The 19,587-nt window shown below is 36.8% G+C and overlaps 1 protein-coding gene across 6 annotated transcripts; it reads left to right on the plus strand.

Annotated features, from left to right (window-relative positions):
• Positions 1-1,666: 1,666 nt before the first annotated feature.
• LOC112292392 (uncharacterized) lies at positions 1,667-10,068 on the plus strand. 6 transcript variants are annotated; one of them, XM_090256529.1, is made up of 8 exons: positions 1,683-2,815; positions 3,445-3,528; positions 3,751-3,975; positions 4,193-5,493; positions 5,796-5,916; positions 7,712-7,777; positions 8,092-8,973; positions 9,095-9,231. In XM_090256529.1, the coding sequence occupies exons 1-8, from the start codon at positions 2,669-2,671 to the stop codon at positions 9,101-9,103; spliced, it is 2,835 nt and encodes a 944-aa protein (XP_090112655.1). In that variant the 5' UTR covers positions 1,683-2,668; the 3' UTR covers positions 9,104-9,231. The 6 variants fall into 6 exon arrangements, with proteins under 6 accessions (XP_090112653.1, XP_090112651.1, XP_090112652.1 ...); XM_090256525.1 differs by having other exon boundaries at positions 1,669-2,815; positions 3,757-3,975; positions 8,092-10,068; XM_024540820.3 differs by having other exon boundaries at positions 1,673-2,815; positions 8,092-10,068.
• The last annotated feature ends 9,519 nt before the right edge of the window (positions 10,069-19,587 follow it).

Below are 19,587 nucleotides of genomic sequence, written 5' to 3' on the forward strand. Positions count from 1 at the left end.
AATTTAAGTTGTATATGATAATGCACTTTATGAAACACTAAAATATACATTTATAAAGAATATTTATTTTATCCATTGTTATATGCATTTATAATGTTTCATAAAATACATTATAGTAAGCAATGCAAGTTTAGGACAATTTGTGGTAGTACTAGCAAAACTTTTGGTGATATTAACAACACCTTCTATATATGTATATATATATATATATATATATATATATATATATATAGTTACATACATATACACATATATTAATTATTAATTATATATAATTTTAATATTTATATTATTATACATTAAGTATATATTTTTAATTAATCACATTAATAAAATTTGATTTAATTTTTAAAAATGATATAAAAGTATTAATTCTTGTGAAAATAATTATAAAAATAGAAGTAAATATAATTATCAATTTTATAAGAACTTATATATTTTTAATTTCTTTTATTTTCTTTTATCTATTGTAATGTTATAAATATATATAGAAAAATGATAAAGTGATCCAAATTTTGATTAAATTGACCCACATACCTAGTTCCCATCTATTTCTTTGTTCCTATTGACTCTCATATTTCCAATTGTTGCCTTTCTTCTCGATGTTCTCATTCTTCCGCCCCTATCTTTAATAACAATTGGAAATAGAGAACTGCTAAAACTAGGAATAAGAGCTCTAAGGGTGCAATGCTGCTTAAGAAAGAATAGATTATTTCAGTAAAAATTTGGGTTGCTTTATCATTCTCCTCTATGTATTCTTAAATATTCATATTTTTTTATTAAATTTTTATTTAATTTAATAAAATATATTACTAAAATTTCCAAAATATGTTCCAAAAAATATTGTTTAGTTGATATTTTCATTTTTTTATACTTTAATTGCATGATTATGTTTCTTTGTAGTTAAATATGTACTTAAAACAAAAAATGGTCTTAAAGTTATTTTTTGTAATTTTTTTTTCTTTTCTTCAAGCCACATCTAAATTCTAAACAATTTTATTATAAATACCTCAAAATAAAATTTTTAGTTCTAAGAAAATATACAAATATTGTATTTTTTGTTCTTTTATATAAATGGTTTTAAACTTCACTACAATTTAGCATGCAAAGAGATAAATTCTCTCTCTCTCTTTCTCTCTCTCTCTCTCTCTCTATATATATATATATATATAGATATATATATATATATATACACACATACATATATGTATATACACACACATACATGGAAGTCCATATCTAAATCCATGCCTCACAATTGATCACTCATTATTGGGTTTATTTACTTTTATCTTTTTTAAGGTTATATACATTGCATTTGTATAATAACCCTTGTAAAGAATGGGATGCCATAGTAGACAATGTAACATAGGAGAAGCTTTCCCTTCCCATTGAAAAGTATTCATTCCACCCCAAAGTCCTTCTTTCCTTGGCAGGATGCAGGCTTCAAGATCTTTGCCCCGCTGGAGGTGCTCAAACCGCATGTAGCCCTTTAAAAGCCAACCAGTAAGTGTCATCCTCATTAATACGCAACCCAAGCGCTTGTGGCTGAAGTTAGAGAGACCCCAACCCTGCAACAAGCCGCCACAAGCCCCTGTTCTCATCCATGGGAACATGATGCCAAGATCGGGGGAACGAGACATGATCGAACGTACGAAACACCACGAAACCCTAGCCCCTATGGCCGTGTCCATCCGTCACGAGCCCAACTGTGCCCGACCCCCTTCACCCGGCCCTCTCCACCATTGGCCTGCTCTTTTCATTGTAACCGTGCCTTCGTCTTCTAGTTCCTCCGCTCCGTGTCCATGGCTATCTTCCCGCCATAGCCACTACGTTTCTTATTCCTTCGTTCGCCTCATTCTCCTCATTCTCCTCCTTTCTATGTCTCTCCTGTTCTCCTTCGCCGTGTAGTTGTTTTCTTCGCGCCCTGTGTCCTTTTCATATTTGTTTTGGTTTGTTTAATTTTGTACCTTTTTTGTTTATTTATTTTCTCCCCCGATTTTATTTCAATGTTTTGCATGTTATTTGTGTGTTTTTGGCAATGATCGAGTATGGAATTTGTGTCTTTGGTTAGACGCGGATTTGGTAGGCACTGTTGGCGGGAGTCTATCGGCGGTGAATTTTGTGGTTTTAGGTTTTTTGGAAAGAGTTGTGGGAGGATGTTTGGGAATAGTTGTAATTCGGTGCGGGATTTGGGAGCGTGGAGTGCTTGAGTCTCGGACAAAATCCTTAGGTCTTATGACATGGAAGAGACGTGGTCCTTCGTGAAGCCGTTGGATTTTTTTTTTTTTTTTTTTTTTTCTTGTTGGTTCGTTTGAACGTGTCTCTTCATCGTGTTGTTTGCAAATGTTCTTGTAGTGTTGGTTTCGGGGTTCTTGGTGCGCTCCCGTGTTCCTGAGATTATCTCGGTTCATTGGCTTAACGGGAGTGCGTTTGACCTGATCAACACGGCTTCACGCAAGGTTCGGAGGTATTTGTGAGGACGACGGTCATAATTGCGCTGCTCTCCTTCCAGTTTCCGGTTGTGAGAACTTCTTTAGCACTAAGTGGGGGTCACAAGGACTTGGTTCGCCTTAATGGATGGATAGAAGCTGCAGCCGGTCACGACGATGTGGATAACTTCATCATAGATTTCATTAGCGGGAAAGCGACGGGGGAAATTTCAATCATGTCGTTACTCGCCATGGATACGTCAAGTTTGTTTGATCCTTTTGAGTTTCCTCTTGAGATGGATTTGGATCCTCCTAAGCCGGAGACGAAGTTTAGAGAGAAATTGGAGATAAAGACAACGAGGCATCAAGATCATCATCTGAAGGTACGTTGTACTTGTCTTCTTAGTTTGTGAGTTGTGTCGGAGGAAATGGTGTTGCTCGTCTTTGTTTTCGGATTACTAATTTTGAGAACTAGACATGTCTGAATAACCTGCATGATATCACATGAAAAAGCGTATTTTCATCACTTTTGCTTTAGATGTTCTTAGTTGACTGCATTATTAAGGGCGAGCGTTTGACTTAGCAATGCCCATGAGTCCTCGACTTTGCTTGTACCACACTTCGGCTATGTTTGCTGTATCCTTTAAATCCTTGGTCGTCATATTCCATGAAGGATTTGAAGGGCGCATATAATGAATTGAAACATGATGTGTTTATTTTGCTCCTCGGTGTTGCTATAAATATCTCTCGATTTTTACTCAATTCATCATGACTTTCGTAGGTACGCATGGGTTGTATTAATTGTCGTGTGCAATGCGGCGGTGTACATGTGCGGTTATTGTCCTGATAATTTGTAGCGATGTCGCGATGTCGCGATGTCTTAATGGTGAATCTTAATGGAGTAATGAACGTACAGTCTACCTTCCGAACTTCGATACACCTCTCAGTTCGTATTTTTCCGCTGTTTTTAAACTTATATTGGGAGTTGATTTTTGTGCCGGCGATTTTGTAGGCAATGATGGCTGTAAGAGAGTCTGAATTCAAAAGCCGAGAACTTATGGATATCAAGTCATGTGTGCACGATATGCAGCCTAAGGTTAGCGAAGCGTCATAGGTGTTTAATATTACAATTATGAAACGATTATAATGCAGTCGTATTAGGTTCTCCAGAAAGTTTCATGATTTCCTGTAATCAGGTCGAGTTTCTTACAGGGTGCTATCCTAGTTACTAAACGCATTTATGTTACCTAGTAATGTAGGGTGCACCTTGCGTGTAATTTCGATTCTCATAATTTTAAAAAAAGGTATTTCGTATCAGGTGCAGATGATAGAGTCGCCTTCTCCTCCAACTGCTCCAGCTGCTTCGGACTTGCAGAATGTGCGTCAAAAACTGCGTGATTCTCTGACTTCTGCCCTAGAGATGGTCGTCAGCAAGCAGTTAATGAAGAGTGTGCTAGGTGTGGGTGCGGATGCGCAAGAAGAACCTAGATGCGGACAGAAGGTGTCTATGGTGGAAGGCCTTCAAGCCGCAAGTCTGTCACAGGTGAGACTACTTCCTTGGTGTCCACCCTGATATATATATATATATATATATATATATATCTGCGACGGGGAGTAACAACGTACATATGTTGGATAGTTTACGAAGATTCCTAACGTTTATATCTTAGATTTTAATCAATCGTGTACTCCTTTTTGTGAATTTGGAGGAAAACTTGACACGTTCCTAACTGCAATTTATTCGTCTGTATCTACTACAGGAGCCTGGAAGTCCATTAAACAGTGACAAGGTTGGTGACTCACTTGTGGTCGATCTAGGCCCATTAGAAACTGAACCTGCGAGTTTAGATTCATTTGAAGTGTCTGTTCCGGAACTTGTCACCAGCGGAGGCAACTACAGATTGGATTTTGATCAAGAACAATATGGCTATGGAGCAGATCTTGGCGAGTCGCCCTTCAAGAAGTTGAAAGCAGATATTGGCCAATTTGATTGTGGTCACAGAAAGCTAGAAATTGAGGAAAAGGAGGGCAGAATAGCTGTAGAGGATGTAAAAGGAGGTCTTCATTTTATGGACCAAGCAAGAAAACTTGCCACTGATATTGAAGCTGAATTGTTTAAGCTGTATGGGTCGAAGAAGATGTACAACCAGAAAGCTCGTTCTCTTCTGTTTAATCTGAAAGACAAAAGTAATCCTGAGCTTCGGGCACGAGTGTTTTCCGGGGAAATCCCTCCTGAAGATTTATGTCGTATGAGTGGTGAACAGCTAGCGTCTAAGGAGCTTTCAGACTGGCGGAATGCCAAAGAACAAGCTCTTGATAAAATGCTTGTCCTCACTGATGCTGATACAGTATCTGGAAAGGTTGTAAAAAAGACCCACAAGGGGGAGTTTGTTGTGGATGTTCAGAATGAGACTACTGTGGACATTATGCCAGCTGTTACTCGTTCAGTGTTCCCTGCAAGCAATGTAGAGAAGGCTGGTCAGGACGCCCCTGTACAAATGGAAAATCAAGTCAACCATTCATTAAACAAGTCGAAGTATGGCACCTCTCTTCCTCTGAAACGAAGTAGGTCAGAGGAATCTGATCGTGTATTCGTGGCTTCTACTCAATCAAGCCAACTATCGGAGGAGTCACGTGCAAAGGAAACGGCACAACCTCAGTCCATTCTTTCAGAGACAATTCTGCCAACAATTATGTCACTTGATGAGTATATGAAAACTCAGAACGGTGATGGAGTACAGGAGGATGTGTTTCAAGATACACCTATTGAAACCAGAGACCCTCTGACACATCGTGCGGCTGATTCTCTAGGTGTCACTATTGAAGTCGCTGAAGACCGTGCTCCTGGTCTGAAAGTCGTCAGTCCCGGGGAGGAGAGCTCAGTCCTAAAGTCTACGAGCACCCGAGATGAAAGTCCAAGTTTGAAGTCTGCTGAAGCAGCGGAGCGGCACGTCAAGCTACCGAGCGACACAGGGAAAATCGGTGAAGATCGAGTGGTCTGGACGGGTCAGATTCAATTAAGTGGTAGCCGACATTCTCCGTTGGCCATTAAACACCGAAGGTAAGTGTTCTTCGAGCAGCATTGCCTTGATTCAGATGCTTTCGCTTTGGATGAGGGCCTAGATATTTGTAGTCTGTTTTCTATCTTCTTTTGGTGCTCTTGTATACGATGAATTGCATGTCCACATTTCTATTCCCTGGCGTTTTGATCTGTTGATGTCAAACTTTTTAGCGAAGTTTCTGCTGAAAGCGGGTTAACTTTTGATAGTTTCACGTCCGCGTGATTGTGGATGATGCAGCACTGCGGGCACTTGCAACCTCTTAAGCTTTACGCTTGTATTTGACTCGTGATTTGTGATGCAGTGGGGAAATGGTAGATTTGAAGAGTTGGCCAAAATCACTTGAGTTGAAGGGAAGGGTAAGATTGGCGCACTTGGACAAGTTTCTTCAGGAATTGCAGCAGTCCCGTTCACGCGTAGTCACGGTACAGCCTCAAGCTTTTGTGACGTTCTTAATGTTAAAACCCTTATGCCGAACATTTTGGAGAAGTGTCAAGCTAAGCTTTTGTACTGAATTTTTTTCTGAATTACAGATCTTTGTGGTTCTTTGTCTAATCCTTGCCATTTCTGCAATGTAGTGTATTAATTTGGTCACGTTTGCTTCATTGTAGTTAGCAGCATAGTCACTTTCGTTCTTTGGGGATTTCGTTCAACTGAGAAAATGGTCTAAACGTTTGAACCAAAAGCTACCTACGTGCCTGAATAGTTGCTCTTGGCATCGAACTGGAACTTGAGTGTCTAACTTGGTCAACTTCACAGAACTTTCTATCCATTACACCAGTTTTGTGACCAACCAAAATTTGTCGTGAATGTTAACCAGTGTGATGGTGCGATCTTTGTAATAGACAAGTTAACGTATAGAACCGGAAGTTTCTGTGATAACAGAGAAATTGATATAATAGCCTATGAACATATGATGCATTCTCTTGCAAGCACCAAGGTCATATTTTAGCCCATAAGCATACGCTCCAAACTGGTAGGCAGTATTCGACGGGATTGTAAGAATTTTTATTCAGTATGTAAAGTGGAAGATCGCTCTCCTCAACTCTAGTTATGCTCTTGACCTTTTAGATTTTTGGACGCATGACAAACACGTTGAGGTTAAAGAACTTGGACGTTTGGAACGTGCTGAATATGCAGATACAACGATTGTTAATTTTCGATTTTTTGGATATACGAAGAGCCTATTGCTCCCACTATGTGGAAAATCCTAAGATTTGAACGAGAATGGTGGCTTCAGTGCAGTGTGTCGAATACAGACAGTTTTACAGGGAGGATTTCAAATGTAGTCATTCTGGACAAAACGTTCTGGGGTGTAATTTTATCACCTCGACTAGAAGTTTCAAATTGAGCAACTCAGTATCTCTCATAGACTATCAGTGAGTAATACGGAGACATGTGAATATGCTCGCTACAAGTCAACCGTACTTCATGCGTTGTGGTGCACCTTCAAATTAAGAGGTTCATTGTGTGAAGTGGCACCACCTGCAGTGAAGACTTCGGTTGTTCTCGTATACCTTGAATAGTGCTTTAGTACGCTTGCATTGAGACTTCCTGGTTCAGGCTATGTTGAACTTTCCTTGCGGAGCATCACCATGGTCTTCTCTTTCCTCAAATGTTGTTACGGAACGCTCTTTCACAGAAACTTCTTTTACCAGAGGAAAGGTTTTGATGAGGATGCTTCGAAGTTGGAGATTCTTGGATGGACACTGAAAATGATGTCAAGAGTCCCAACTACAAATGCTAACCGCCTCTGGCTGCGAACCAGTCGTCGCAGAGAAATGTCAGTGGGCTGTCCTTAGATTTCTCATATAGGAACCGGCTGTTTACTGGAAATTTGTAAACGATATTTGCTCACTGTTTGTCTGTAGTTAAAGGCTAGAGGTTAAGCATTTTCTTTCATGATTTTTTTGTCTCGTGTTTCTTGGTCTTAGTCTCTTGTTGAATTTCCTAGATTTGTTAATCATTTCTCCATTCACATCTGCAAGTTCATGATACATTTGGGAGTACGTGCCGGTTGGTGTGGCTTTTGATTGTTCTTGTGTGTCGATTTGGAGAGTCTGATTTATTTTCTAACGGTGCAACTCATTTGCAACGCAGTTTTTTGATATTTTGCTCTTTACCTGAGTTCATTTCAAGAGAGTGTTTATCAGTCCGTGTTTTCACCCTCTGTTTCCTTTTGTGAGTGGCTAATCATCAATGTCGTTGTTATCCTTGCAGGTTATCTCTGTTGTTGTGCAGGATGGGCATGCAGATCAGGCAGCCGCTACAGAACATGTTAAGGAGGTCTGCTATATACTTCTAATTATCATTTTTCATTTTTCATTTTTATCTTTGTTTTGTGTCTGGTGCTCTTGGTACCTTATTTAGTTGGTGAAGTATCTCTGTTTAACTTCCTTACAGATGTGTGAGCCTTTACTAGGATTTGCTTGGTAAAATCTGTTAACTCATCCAATTGTTGAAGAGTGTAAGGTCTGTTTTCAATGTCTTTCGGTGTGGTTTGTTAAATTTGTGATTATGTTTGTTATAATTTTCCGGGGGTACTCTGTGGGCTACTGTTCCCACTTCATCTGATGCATTGGTGCCACTGAAATTGACAGATTGCAAGTCAGTATCAAATGGGAGATAGAGTGGGCTTTATCGAGCCTCGGTCTGGTTATGAAGTCTACTTGCTACCGCCTGGCAGCGGCACCACCAAACTCCTTAGTGAGCATGGGCACTCATCAACTGAAGCACTTGGCAAGGACGTAGTGTTAGTGGGTGTTATTGTGTGGCGTAGAAGCCACTTGTCATCTTCTTCTAGGCCTGCTGACCGTAACAATAATGTAAAGAGACATGCGGTTGCATCTTCAACTCATCATGAGTCCATCTCCAAGAGTAGTAGGGCTGGGGTTGGTTCATCAAAAGAGCCAAGCAGTGGCCCTAGGACAAAGTCGCGAGGCGGGATTAATGTAAGCTCTGCTTTATCATCAATGCACCTCTCTAAATTCCCAATTGAATCACCCACGAAAGAAGATCCCTCACCCTCACGTATTAGGAACTGGCCGCCTCCTACCACTGCAACCTCTAATGGAAATGTGCAGAAGTCTCACCATGTTACTTCTGCTCCTTCTGATTCTTCCACTGATATGCCTCCGGGTTTCCCAGTCCGGCCTGAACCTTCTGCTTCTGTTGCGTCTAGACCCCACCTGGACCCTAGATTGCCCGCTCAGAATATGGAGTTTAGACCTGCTCAGGCCCCTGTGGATGTTCCTCCGGGATTCTGGCCTCGACCCCCTCAAAATATGCCAGCTCAGCAATCTCTCACGGAAGATGACGATGACGATCTTCCTGAATTTGATTTTAGCGTTCATAATGTTGGTGGGCATTCTCATTCTCCTACTCCTAGGCAGTTCCCAGTTGCTGGTCCATCTCTCAATCCCGAGCCTCCTCATCTCTCTCATTTTCTCTCTCGCCAGAGTCCTGCCAAAGTACTCGAGCAGGTTGGTCTTCCTCCTAACCCTGAATCTTTCTCTGGGTACCTCCCAAGGCCTGGTGGTCCTTCCCCCTCTCCTCAGGACCCTGCTTTCCTCACTAGAAATCGCTCTTATTACAACTCTGTAGGGAATATAGCTCCTCTGTCTGGAGACGGTCATGCAGAGGTCGACTTTAGGCCTTTACCTCAAGAGCAACTAAGAGTAGCTCCAGGAGCTGGCGGCCAAGGACAATTGGCCATGCTAGGCCAACCAGGGCCTTTGCCCCGGCCACCTGTGCAACAGTATGGGGCTCCTTTACAAGGGGGTCACGGTGCTCTTCCACCAGTTAATTCCGTTTCCAGGAATGATTTACCGGAGTGGCACCTTTCGGCTCATTTTCAGTCAAGGCCCGCTCTGTACGAGAACGACTCTCGTCACATGGCGGTTGCCCCACCTCCTCGCCAGCCTCACTTCGATCCGGCTGCAGCGCTTGGTGGTGCCCCCCCTCCACCATTGGCACAACCTCAGGACATGAGCTGGCCTCCTCAACAGCATCATCAACGAGCTCATCAGCAAGCACCACCATTGCTACTGCCGCCTCCGCCTCCACCGCTTCCTCCCCAGTACATGCAGCAGCAGCCAGAGCAGCCTCATGGGCACTTCCAATCTCAACCCCAACCTCAATGGCAGCGGCAGCATTCCAATCATTTTCAACCTCAGCACCAACCTCAGCAGCAGCAACAGCATATGACTGGAAGGCCTGTGGATTCCAGAGGTGCTTCCTTTACCAACAGTTGGGAGGGTCATGCTCCTCCTTGGGACGCTGCTGGGACGAGGAACAGCAAAAGCAATGTCAGCACTGAGCACCATGTAGACAATAGGGGTAATGGTGAAAATCGCACGAAGGATCCTCGCACTTCTGATCAGCTCTTGTGGCATGAACGAGAAAGAGATACGAATGGAGGAAGACATGATTATCGGCGAATGTAGTCTGATTACCATTTCGGATAAAGCAGAACTTAGTCACTCTTAGGCTTCTTAGTTTGTACAATGTAATTTTGCGAAGCTTAGTGGAAACACATCCAATTCTCTTATTGCAATTGGAGTCTTTATGGTCTGGTACATACTACGCAGAGACCTCAGCAATGTGGCGTTCTAGTCCCATATTTGCATGGAAAACACTCTTAGAATCCTCGTCTGAAAGTTTTGAGACGAACGCAAGCCTTGTAGTAGCACTCCTAGTAGATACCATGTTTTTGAATTTCGAATTATGCTGGATGTCCAACTGTGTGAATCGTGGATACCACAATCAACCAACACTCTGACATTATTGCCTGCAGGAAATGATCATCTTGTTATCCAAATTTTTCTTCTCAATGTGTGGAGCTCATTTCATCTTCCCGTTTCTGGTGAAATTCAGTGTCAATCAGCTCGAACCTCGTAAACTCGTTAAAAATTGTTTTTAACTGTGTCGTCATGCTGTGTGAGTTCGTGTTGCAGCTGCAGATGCAGTACAAAGTGATAGCCTTCCCAAACCTAGTAAACAGAGCCTGAAGGATCTCCAATCAGAATTGTGCCAAGTGCCTCGTTTATTGCAACGTTGCTCACTTCCGACCGAACTTGATTCATGCCTCACCGAAGGATTACCATTCAGCCTTGGTCCCACAAGCAGCATACAGCAGCAACAATGAAGGGCTATGTTCCTCAACACTTTCCTAAGGTTCCCTGCATGAGCTTTTAGTGAATGCTGCTGTTGGCGAGTGTAGCAGTGCCAGCCACTCCCTTCTCTGTCATTCAGTGGATACATAGCCAAATGCTCGCATCGCATTTGTTTGAGTGCATGGTTCTTTTTTTTCAGAACGAACAGTAGACATAAAAGGATGTGTACAATTGAAGGTGCACAATTCGCTGTGAGGTCAAGTCCCGCTCTGCCCACACCTTCACCTGAATCTTGAATGCAACACAGTGGGGTTCAATCTTAAAGGTTTGCCAGAGCACTCCGGGAATAAGCATTACTGCTAATGCAAAATACTGAGCACGGACGATGTTAAAAAGCACCTAACTGCGTTTATCAACTCTGGTCGAAGTATGTTCACAGCGAAGCTGCTCAACCCGCAAGCGACAACAGCAATTTTGCTCATCCTTGAATTTGCTTTTGTAAAACTTCCCGAGTCCTTCCCAGCGCGTAATCAGGAGTAAGTTTCGGTCAGAGAGCACACAAACAGTGGCGGACACAAGCGGATTTTTCAACAAGGAATCCAGCATGTGAGGTTGTGACGGAGACTATTAATCTTTGTTGCACACGATGCTCGAAACCCTAATTACCAAGGGATTGCTTGTCCGCGATTCAGTTGAAGCAGATAACATGTATCCTTCTATATCCGTGTTATAAATATATTGCGGGCAATGCGAGGCTGCGCATTTCCGCGTCCCTTTGGCAAACTCTACAGCACGGCAGCCATGTCTTAAACAACACTCGTTAAGTGGCCCCGCTTAGAACTTGTGCCCCCTTTTCGTCGCAAAATTCATGAGATCACCCGAAACAATCTGCCAGAAGCTTCAATCTACATGAAACGAACATCGAGAGAAAAACCCACATTACAAAATTAAAATTTTCTCGATCGATTTGGGAACCTAATTGATGGAAGGGCTGGATTGATTTGCACTAGGAACTGACCAGAAAGAGTCCAAAGAAATTCGTCAGAACAGCGTCGTCGTCAGGAATTCGGTTGAGAAATGAACGAAGTTGGACGGATAGAGCTTGACGGACGAAGATTGATGGACGACGTTAATCGGACGGAAAAGCCTTTTGACTGTAATAGACGTTTGTTGATCATAGTCCCCGTTCCAATCAGAAATGATAAAAATCCGAAATTCATGGTAATTTATACTTTTAAAATTTAGATGAAAGAATTGTAAAATAAATAATAAAAGTTTATTTCAAAAGAATATCAATCATTGATAATTGAAAAGATGAAAATTAAAATTTCAGTAATAAATTGAATAAATAGATTGGACTTAATACTGACTCCCACTTAAAAACAAACAAATTTTATGCAATCAAAACATCCAAACAGGTTTATCTTATGAAAACTACAAACCAATATCCGAAACATTATATTTTAGTAAATTACTAGTAAAATAGACTTGATTTAGTAAAGTGTATCTAACAGTCTTATTTTAGTAATAATTCTTACGTTGAAACTAAAGATAGTAGTAAAAAAAATATTTTAAATTTCTTTATGAACCAAAGAAATCATTAATAAAATAAACTTGTGTTTCTTCAAAAAAATAAAATTATAAATGAAATAATGATTTTTTATTTTCAAGAAATAACTTTGATTGTAGTTATAAAATAATAATATCATGTCTTAGATAAGATTAAAAATTAAATTACATAAATTGTATTATAAATAATATTATAAATAATTATATACATATATATACATATAGAGAGAGAAATTTAAAAAAACAGATATTTTTTATAATTATTTTTTGTATATATATAATAAATGTAAATATAAATATTATTAATTTTTTATATTATATATATATATATAATATAAAACTTCTTCTATATATATATATATATATATAGAAAATTTTTTTACACCAAAGGCGCACTTTTGAAGACCATGAGTCAAAGGCCTTACTAAGATCTTCTCATGGATGAAGAAAAGCCCTCCTTTTGAAGCTTTAGCTTTTAGATATAATATAAAAAGGAGAGAGATCATGATATGAAAGAAATCATTTTTTTTATTAAAATTCTAAATATGTCAACTAATAACTTAATTCCAACAATTATGAAAAAAAAATTATATCTTAATTTAATTGATTTTTTTTTTTTTTTTTTTTTTTTTTTGATTTTTGGTTTTTTAAAAGAATTAACAAAGTTTCTTCTTTTTAAACAAAGAAAATATTTTTGAGATAAATTTAATAGAAATTCTAAGAAAAAATACTATTCATGCCATATGAAGAAAAAAAAAAAAGAAAAAAAAAAAATCTACTTCATCTTTTTCTTTAAAGGCTTTTGGACTGATTTTTCTAAATTTAAAACCAATCAAGTTAGGTTTTTTATTTCCAACTAGCAAAAAGATTTAATAATTGCGACTTCTCACCCTGTCCCCTAAGTATAAAGACCTCATTATAACCATAACTTTCATAGTTACATTGTTAGTTTTAGTTTTAAATTCCAGGCTTGAATTTCAAAGCTTAACCAAGTAATACATATCCCTGGTGCTCTATTTTACTTAAGTTCAACTTTACAAGTTGAATTCATTGAAATGTAATTAATTACAGTAAAAAATTTAAAAACAGTTTAACTTTCACAATTTATAATAATTTATTTTATATACACAATTATTATACATTTTTAAGCCACAATGAAGTATAAATTTTTACCATAGAATAGAGAATGTTTTTGTTAATACTTTTTAAGATTGTTTTGATTGGTAATCAATGGCAAGAAAGTGATTGACATATTTAGTAATCATATTTAGATAGTTTGCCACAAAATGTCAAAGAATTATTACCTGGTGTGCTTGAACCTCTCATTAATCTTTGCATAAGAAAGAAAAAAATCAATCAAAGATTTTTATTTTATTTTATTTTATTTGATACAAATAGAATTTTTTTCAATTGCAATAAAAAGGTTAATTTACATAAGTCTTAGCTAAGTCTCACTAAGGCATACTGGATTCTAGATATCAATAAGAAAACTATTTCTAGGACCAAGTAGTTTCCAAATTGGCTTAACCTCTAGCCATATTGCATTTATCTCCATTTATACACCATTGTTGTTAAAAATATTTCATGTATTTTTTTCTTTTTAAAGGCTTGTTTTGTATTCTTAATTGAATATTAAACTAAGTATTTTAATTATAAGCAATGAGATTAAGTAATATCATGTGATACATCTTTTCTTATAAACAATGTATTTTGTTAAATGAAACATCATTTTTTTCTATTCATAAAATCCATTGTATGATATCTTTCATAAGTAGCCACAACCTCCTCACAAGTTTAAATTGACATGGTAAAAAGTGCACAAAGATATAGTGCTTCCAAGAAGAAGAAAATAACAAAAGGTCTATGCTCCTACTTGTATGTTGCTAGGTTTATTTGCTCTTCTCAAATTTCTTCTAGTATCTAGTATCACAGACATATATGTTCATCCTAATAATTATCTAGATAATAAGAATAGGTAGAAATAAGTCAAAGTAGTTAAATATGATAATATCTTGTGAAAAGCTTCCTAGAAGCTTTATAGATATTGCTTTGGATTTATACATGTCTATAGGTGATTTGTAAGTTGAAAACTTGGCCAACAAGGAGGCCACGTGTCAACATATTGACCACTTGTAGTACAAGTTGGACATATGGTACACACCTAAGAAACTTGCCTTGAAAATTAGACATGTGTCCTGAAAGTTGGATGTGTATTAGAGGTTCTATAGCATATCGCCATGTATTCCTTAATTAAGTAGTATATATGGAGGCAAGAGTGAGGCCTTCCTCACTCTTGTCAACTCCTTTCTTGATTTTTGATCTAATTTCAAGACTCTTATGTTTTCTAGTCTTTGGCAATAGCCATTCCAGTTCTTCCTTGAATATACATACTTTCTTCTATTTTGTCACTTTTCTTTTGACACAGATTCCATGACTTTATGCATCTTCTTCGAGTTTGTCTCCTTGATAGATTGACAAAAATGCATGTACAATATCAAAGCTTTGCCTTTTCTTGATTGAGAGTGGATTACCCATTTTTCTTGATAAGACATAAGCATATTAGAAGTTGCAGATTACCTTCTTTTAAATTGATATTGTCTCTAGATTTTTTTTTCTTGATTTTTGAATATTGTATTTTATAAAAATAGATTTTTTAATTTTATTGTGCTAGCATGGCACAACTTGCTGAAATGAAGAGTGTAATGGCGCAAATGCAAGAGCAAATGAGAGAATTAATGCTTGCAATGCATCAATTCACTCTACCACTATAAGGAGCAAGAAGATTATCAGGCAATAAAGATACAGAGATGATTGGAGTTTCTTCAACATCTACACCAAGCCATACTACTACTCCTACAATAGAACATCGTTCAAGTTTCAAGGAACCAAAAATTGGATTACCTAAGAAGTTTAATGCACAAGATCTAAGTTTCTAGGATTCATCAATTGGATACAATTAGTAATTGAATTATAACCTCAAAGTTATCCAACTCAAAAATCACAAGTCAGGTTTATTAGAACACTATTTTTAAGCTTTATTTTATCATAGTTTTTATCATTTCTTGAACGACGTGATCTAATATTAGATAATTTAAAGCATTTTTAGAAGAGTTTTGATCTACATATAGAAAATATGATGCAATCTATGTTGCAACCAACAAGATTCGTCTCTTATGACAAGTCAATTGATTAGTGACATTATATGCTTTATAATTCTAATCATTAGGGACAGATATCAACTGGAATGATGCAACATTCATCAGTCAATTTTTCTATGGTTTACAAAATGAAGTAAAGTAATTAATAGTCAATTTACCTAATCTTCAAACATTGAGTCAAGCAATTAACTTTCTTGTGAAATGTGACAATCAATTTTTTGAATTTTGATCTAAAAATTACACAAGGAAACCTCCACATTATTATAATTCAATAATGACACCAACGACTTCTCAATCTAAGCATTTAGAAGTAGAAGACATGCAAATTGATGCAGTACCTTTTAAACATCTTACCAAATAAAAAAAGATTCATTGTCGTCAAGAAGGACTATATTTATATTGTAGAAAAGCTAAGCATTATGCTCAATATTGTCCAAAGAAACAACGCAACTACAAAATAAGGAGTAGTGCTATTAAAGATGAAAATATGTCAGAAAAAGAATTTGTCTAGCTACAATAGGGACTGTGTGGCTGGAATCTTGTACAATTCTTGATGAAGGTCCTATTCTCTCTTCAAAATCCTCTTCTTATTTTATAATAGATATGCATTTAGGATCTAATAACCACAAAGCCTTTACCTTAATAGATTCAGGAGCCTCTGCTTGTATTTTAGATGAAGAATTTGTTAAAAGTCATAATATACAATTAGTACAAAAAACTAAATCTGTACACGTAGAAGTCATAGATGATCATCTGTTAACTTCCAGAGATGTTTTTCATGAAACACTTCTTATAGATGCAGTAATAAATGGTCATAATAGTCGTCTAATTTTTAATATAATTAGATCCCCTTCTAATCATTTTAGGTTTATTGTGGCTAAAAAAATATAATTATGTGATAGATTGGATTTCTCATAAACTTGACTTTTCTTCAAACATTATTAAGAATTTATCTTATCTTGTAGAAAGCCATGAGTAGTATAGCCAAATCTGTACTTGTAGGTGCAAAAACTTTATTGTATGCTACAAAAAAAAGATCATCTTTTGTTATTTATGCCACACCCATTTTAAACGATGAAAAGATTTCAAGTGAAATTTTAAGTCAATATCAAGATTTTCAAGATATTTTTGAATAAAAGAATGTAGATATTCTTTCAGAGCATTATCCATATGATTTCTCAATTGATCTTAAAAAAGAAGCTCAGCTGCCATTTAGTCCAATCTATAGTTTATCACAAAATAAATTGGTTGAACTCAAGAAGTACATTGATGAAAACTTGGCTAAGAATTTCATATGCCATTCAAAATCTCATGCAAGAGCTCCTATCTTATTTGTGAAGAAAAAAGATAGATCATTGCGAATGTAAATGGATTATCAATGACTCAACAAGAATACCATTAAGAATAGATATCCTTTATCTTTCATATCTAGACTTCTTGATCAATTAAATCAAGCTAAGATCTATACAAAAATAGATCTACAAAGAGCATACAATTTGGTTTACATTAAAAAAGGAGATGAACAGAAGATTACATTTTGAACAAGGTATGGATATTTTGAATATAACATCATACCTTTTAGACTCACAAATGTACTAGCTGCTTTTTAATATCTTATGAATGATATTTTTCATGAGTTTTGAGATGATTTTATTGTTTGTTACTTGACAACATTTTAATCTACTCTAAGGATATAGAAGAATATGAAGTTCATGTTTGTTATGTATTATAAAAACTTAGAATTGTGGGATTGTATGCTAAAATAGAAAAATGTGTATTCTACACTATCCAACTTGACTTCTTACAATACATCATTTTAAATAATGGTTTAATGATGGATCTTAAAAAATTTCAGAAAATCCTAGTCTGATAGACTCCAAAAACAGTAAAAAATATACAATGCTTTTTGAGATTTGTCAATTACTATCAAATCTTCATCAAGAACTTTTTTCAAGTTGCAGCACCACTTACATGCTTAACTTGTAAAGATAAGTTTGAATGGAATAAAGAAGAAAAAATATCATTTGAAGTTTTGAAGAAAGTTTTTATTTTTGTACCAATTGTGCATCACTTCAACTTCTCCAAAGCATATTATATAGAGACAGATACATCTGACTTTGCCTTTGGTGCAATCTTATTACAAATAAGAGCAGATGGCAAACTTCATCTAGTAGCTTTTCATTCAAATTTTTTTTGAGTAACAAAAATTAATTATGAGATCCATGACAAAGAACTTCCTACAATCATGAATTCTTTTTAATAATAGTATTATTATTTAGAAGGCGCTTCAAGTCTAATCACTATATTTATGGATCATAAGAATCTTGAGTATTTCATATCAGTAGGTTTTTTGAATCGTTGCCAAGCTCATTGGAATATGTCGTTCTCAAGATTTGAATTTAATATCACTTATCGACAAGGAAAACAATAAGGTTTGTCTTTTTAGACATTCTTATTTTACACCAAAAGAAGGAGAAGTAGCTTTTAAATAATAGAATGCCCTCGCCCTCACAAATGATGGATCAATGTATATTTTGCGGAGGAAAGCATTTAACAGCTAATTGTTGGAATTGGCAAAGGCAACAACAATTCAGTAATCAGACCATGATCCCACTGACTCAGTGCAAAGTTAATCAAGTTCAAAGAAAAAATATGTTTGAATGAAATGGAAATCGATCTAATTGACGAAATCGAGCATTCAATAACTTTCAAAGTTCCAATTTTAATCAGGGGTCTGTATCAAACCCCCAGATCTACAGTAAAGAGCAGCAGAGGTATCAGCAATATGCTTCACTGGCGTCATCAAACTAAGTACCTTTCGTATCAATAAAACAACTAGGATCATTTTCTAACCTTACATGGAATAAGCTTAGTAGGTATATACCGGTGGAAACATCCAATATACCTGATGGAGGTGTAAGAAGACCACTTCATTGTTTTTGTTGTAAATAGATTGGTCATTATGCCAATGAATGTCCCAATCCCAAGTGCACCAACCATTGATGTTTTGATTGACGGTGTTATGATCTCGGGTGTTTAGCTGGATGGTGGTTCAAATGTCAATTTAATGAATACTAATACAATGGATGCTTTAGATTTGGAACACTTAGTATCTACAATATTGGTGTTAAGGATGGTAGATCATAGCATCAAACCAATGAGTATTTTACGGAGTGTTCAAATTATAATTATTGGTATTGCATATGAAATCGACTACATTATCTTTTAGTTACAACATTTGACTTTATCATATCTAATTTTATTAGGACAACTCTGGCTTTATCAAGCAAAGGCCAAGAATGATTGGAATTAAGGTACTTTGACAATTAGCAAGGGCGGAGATAAAATAGTGTTACAAATATACGTAGTATACTATCACGGGGAGTCTCAATTGTCAGTATCTGAGTTGACGTCGGACAATGAACTTAACTCCGATGATGATGTAGTAGCATCAATTATGGAGGCACTTGTGGAAGCAACCTTGAAGTAGTGTACGAATGTAGAGGTCTGGGAAAGTACTTGATATACCCACTAGATTTGGAAATCTTTACTAAATTTAATATTCATTGGATGTTCAAGTATGATGTGTATCATGTGAGTGCCTTGGATACAAGATTCAGTACTTTGCACATGTTGGACTTACCGACTGATTTTAAATGAGCACAAAAGTTGAAACAGAATATCGCCGCTGCACTTTTATATCAAACTATCAACTTGGCGACCAGAATAGAGCCTCGAACAATTAAGGTCTATGAAGATATTAAGGAACAGGAGTTGACCTGCTGGATAGAATTTTTCTTGTATCATAAATCAGCTTTTGCTTGGACTTATGATGATCTAAAAGGTATCCCCATTGAAGTATGTGAGCATCGTATTATTTTAGAGGAGAATGCTAAAGCGGTAAGGCAGAGGCAACATCGCCTTAATCCTAAATATTTCCTCATAATGAAGGAAGAATTGCACAAGCTTCTTGCGGTTGGTTTTATTTACCTAATACCAAATAGTGAGTAGGTTTCTCTAATCGTGATGGTGCCAAAAAAGAATAAAAAAATCCAAATTTGTCAAGATTTTCAAAAACTTAATGCGGCCACCAAGAAAGATTACTTCCCATTACCTTTTATGGATAGTATATTGGATGCCATAGCAGGTCATGAATGTTATTTATTCCTCGATGGATTTTTTGGATATAATCAAGTTCAAATTGCACTGGAAGACTAACTCAAGAAAACCTTTACTACGGATTGGAGCACATTTA

Source organism: Physcomitrium patens, chromosome 15 (assembly GCF_059467195.1).
Source record: "Physcomitrium patens ecotype Gransden chromosome 15, ASM5946719v1, whole genome shotgun sequence".
Classification (NCBI taxonomy): domain Eukaryota; kingdom Viridiplantae; phylum Streptophyta; class Bryopsida; order Funariales; family Funariaceae; genus Physcomitrium; species Physcomitrium patens.

Coding starts and splice junctions, on each gene's coding strand:
- LOC112292392 (XM_024540820.3), top strand. CDS start 2,669: ATGTCGTTACTCGCCATGGATACGTCAAGTTTGTTTGATCCTTTTGAG. Junction 5,494..5,795: donor TTGGCCATTAAACACCGAAG/GTAAGTGTTCTT, acceptor TTTGTGATGCAG/TGGGGAAATGGTAGATTTGA. Junction 7,778..8,091: donor CTACAGAACATGTTAAGGAG/GTCTGCTATATA, acceptor TGAAATTGACAG/ATTGCAAGTCAGTATCAAAT.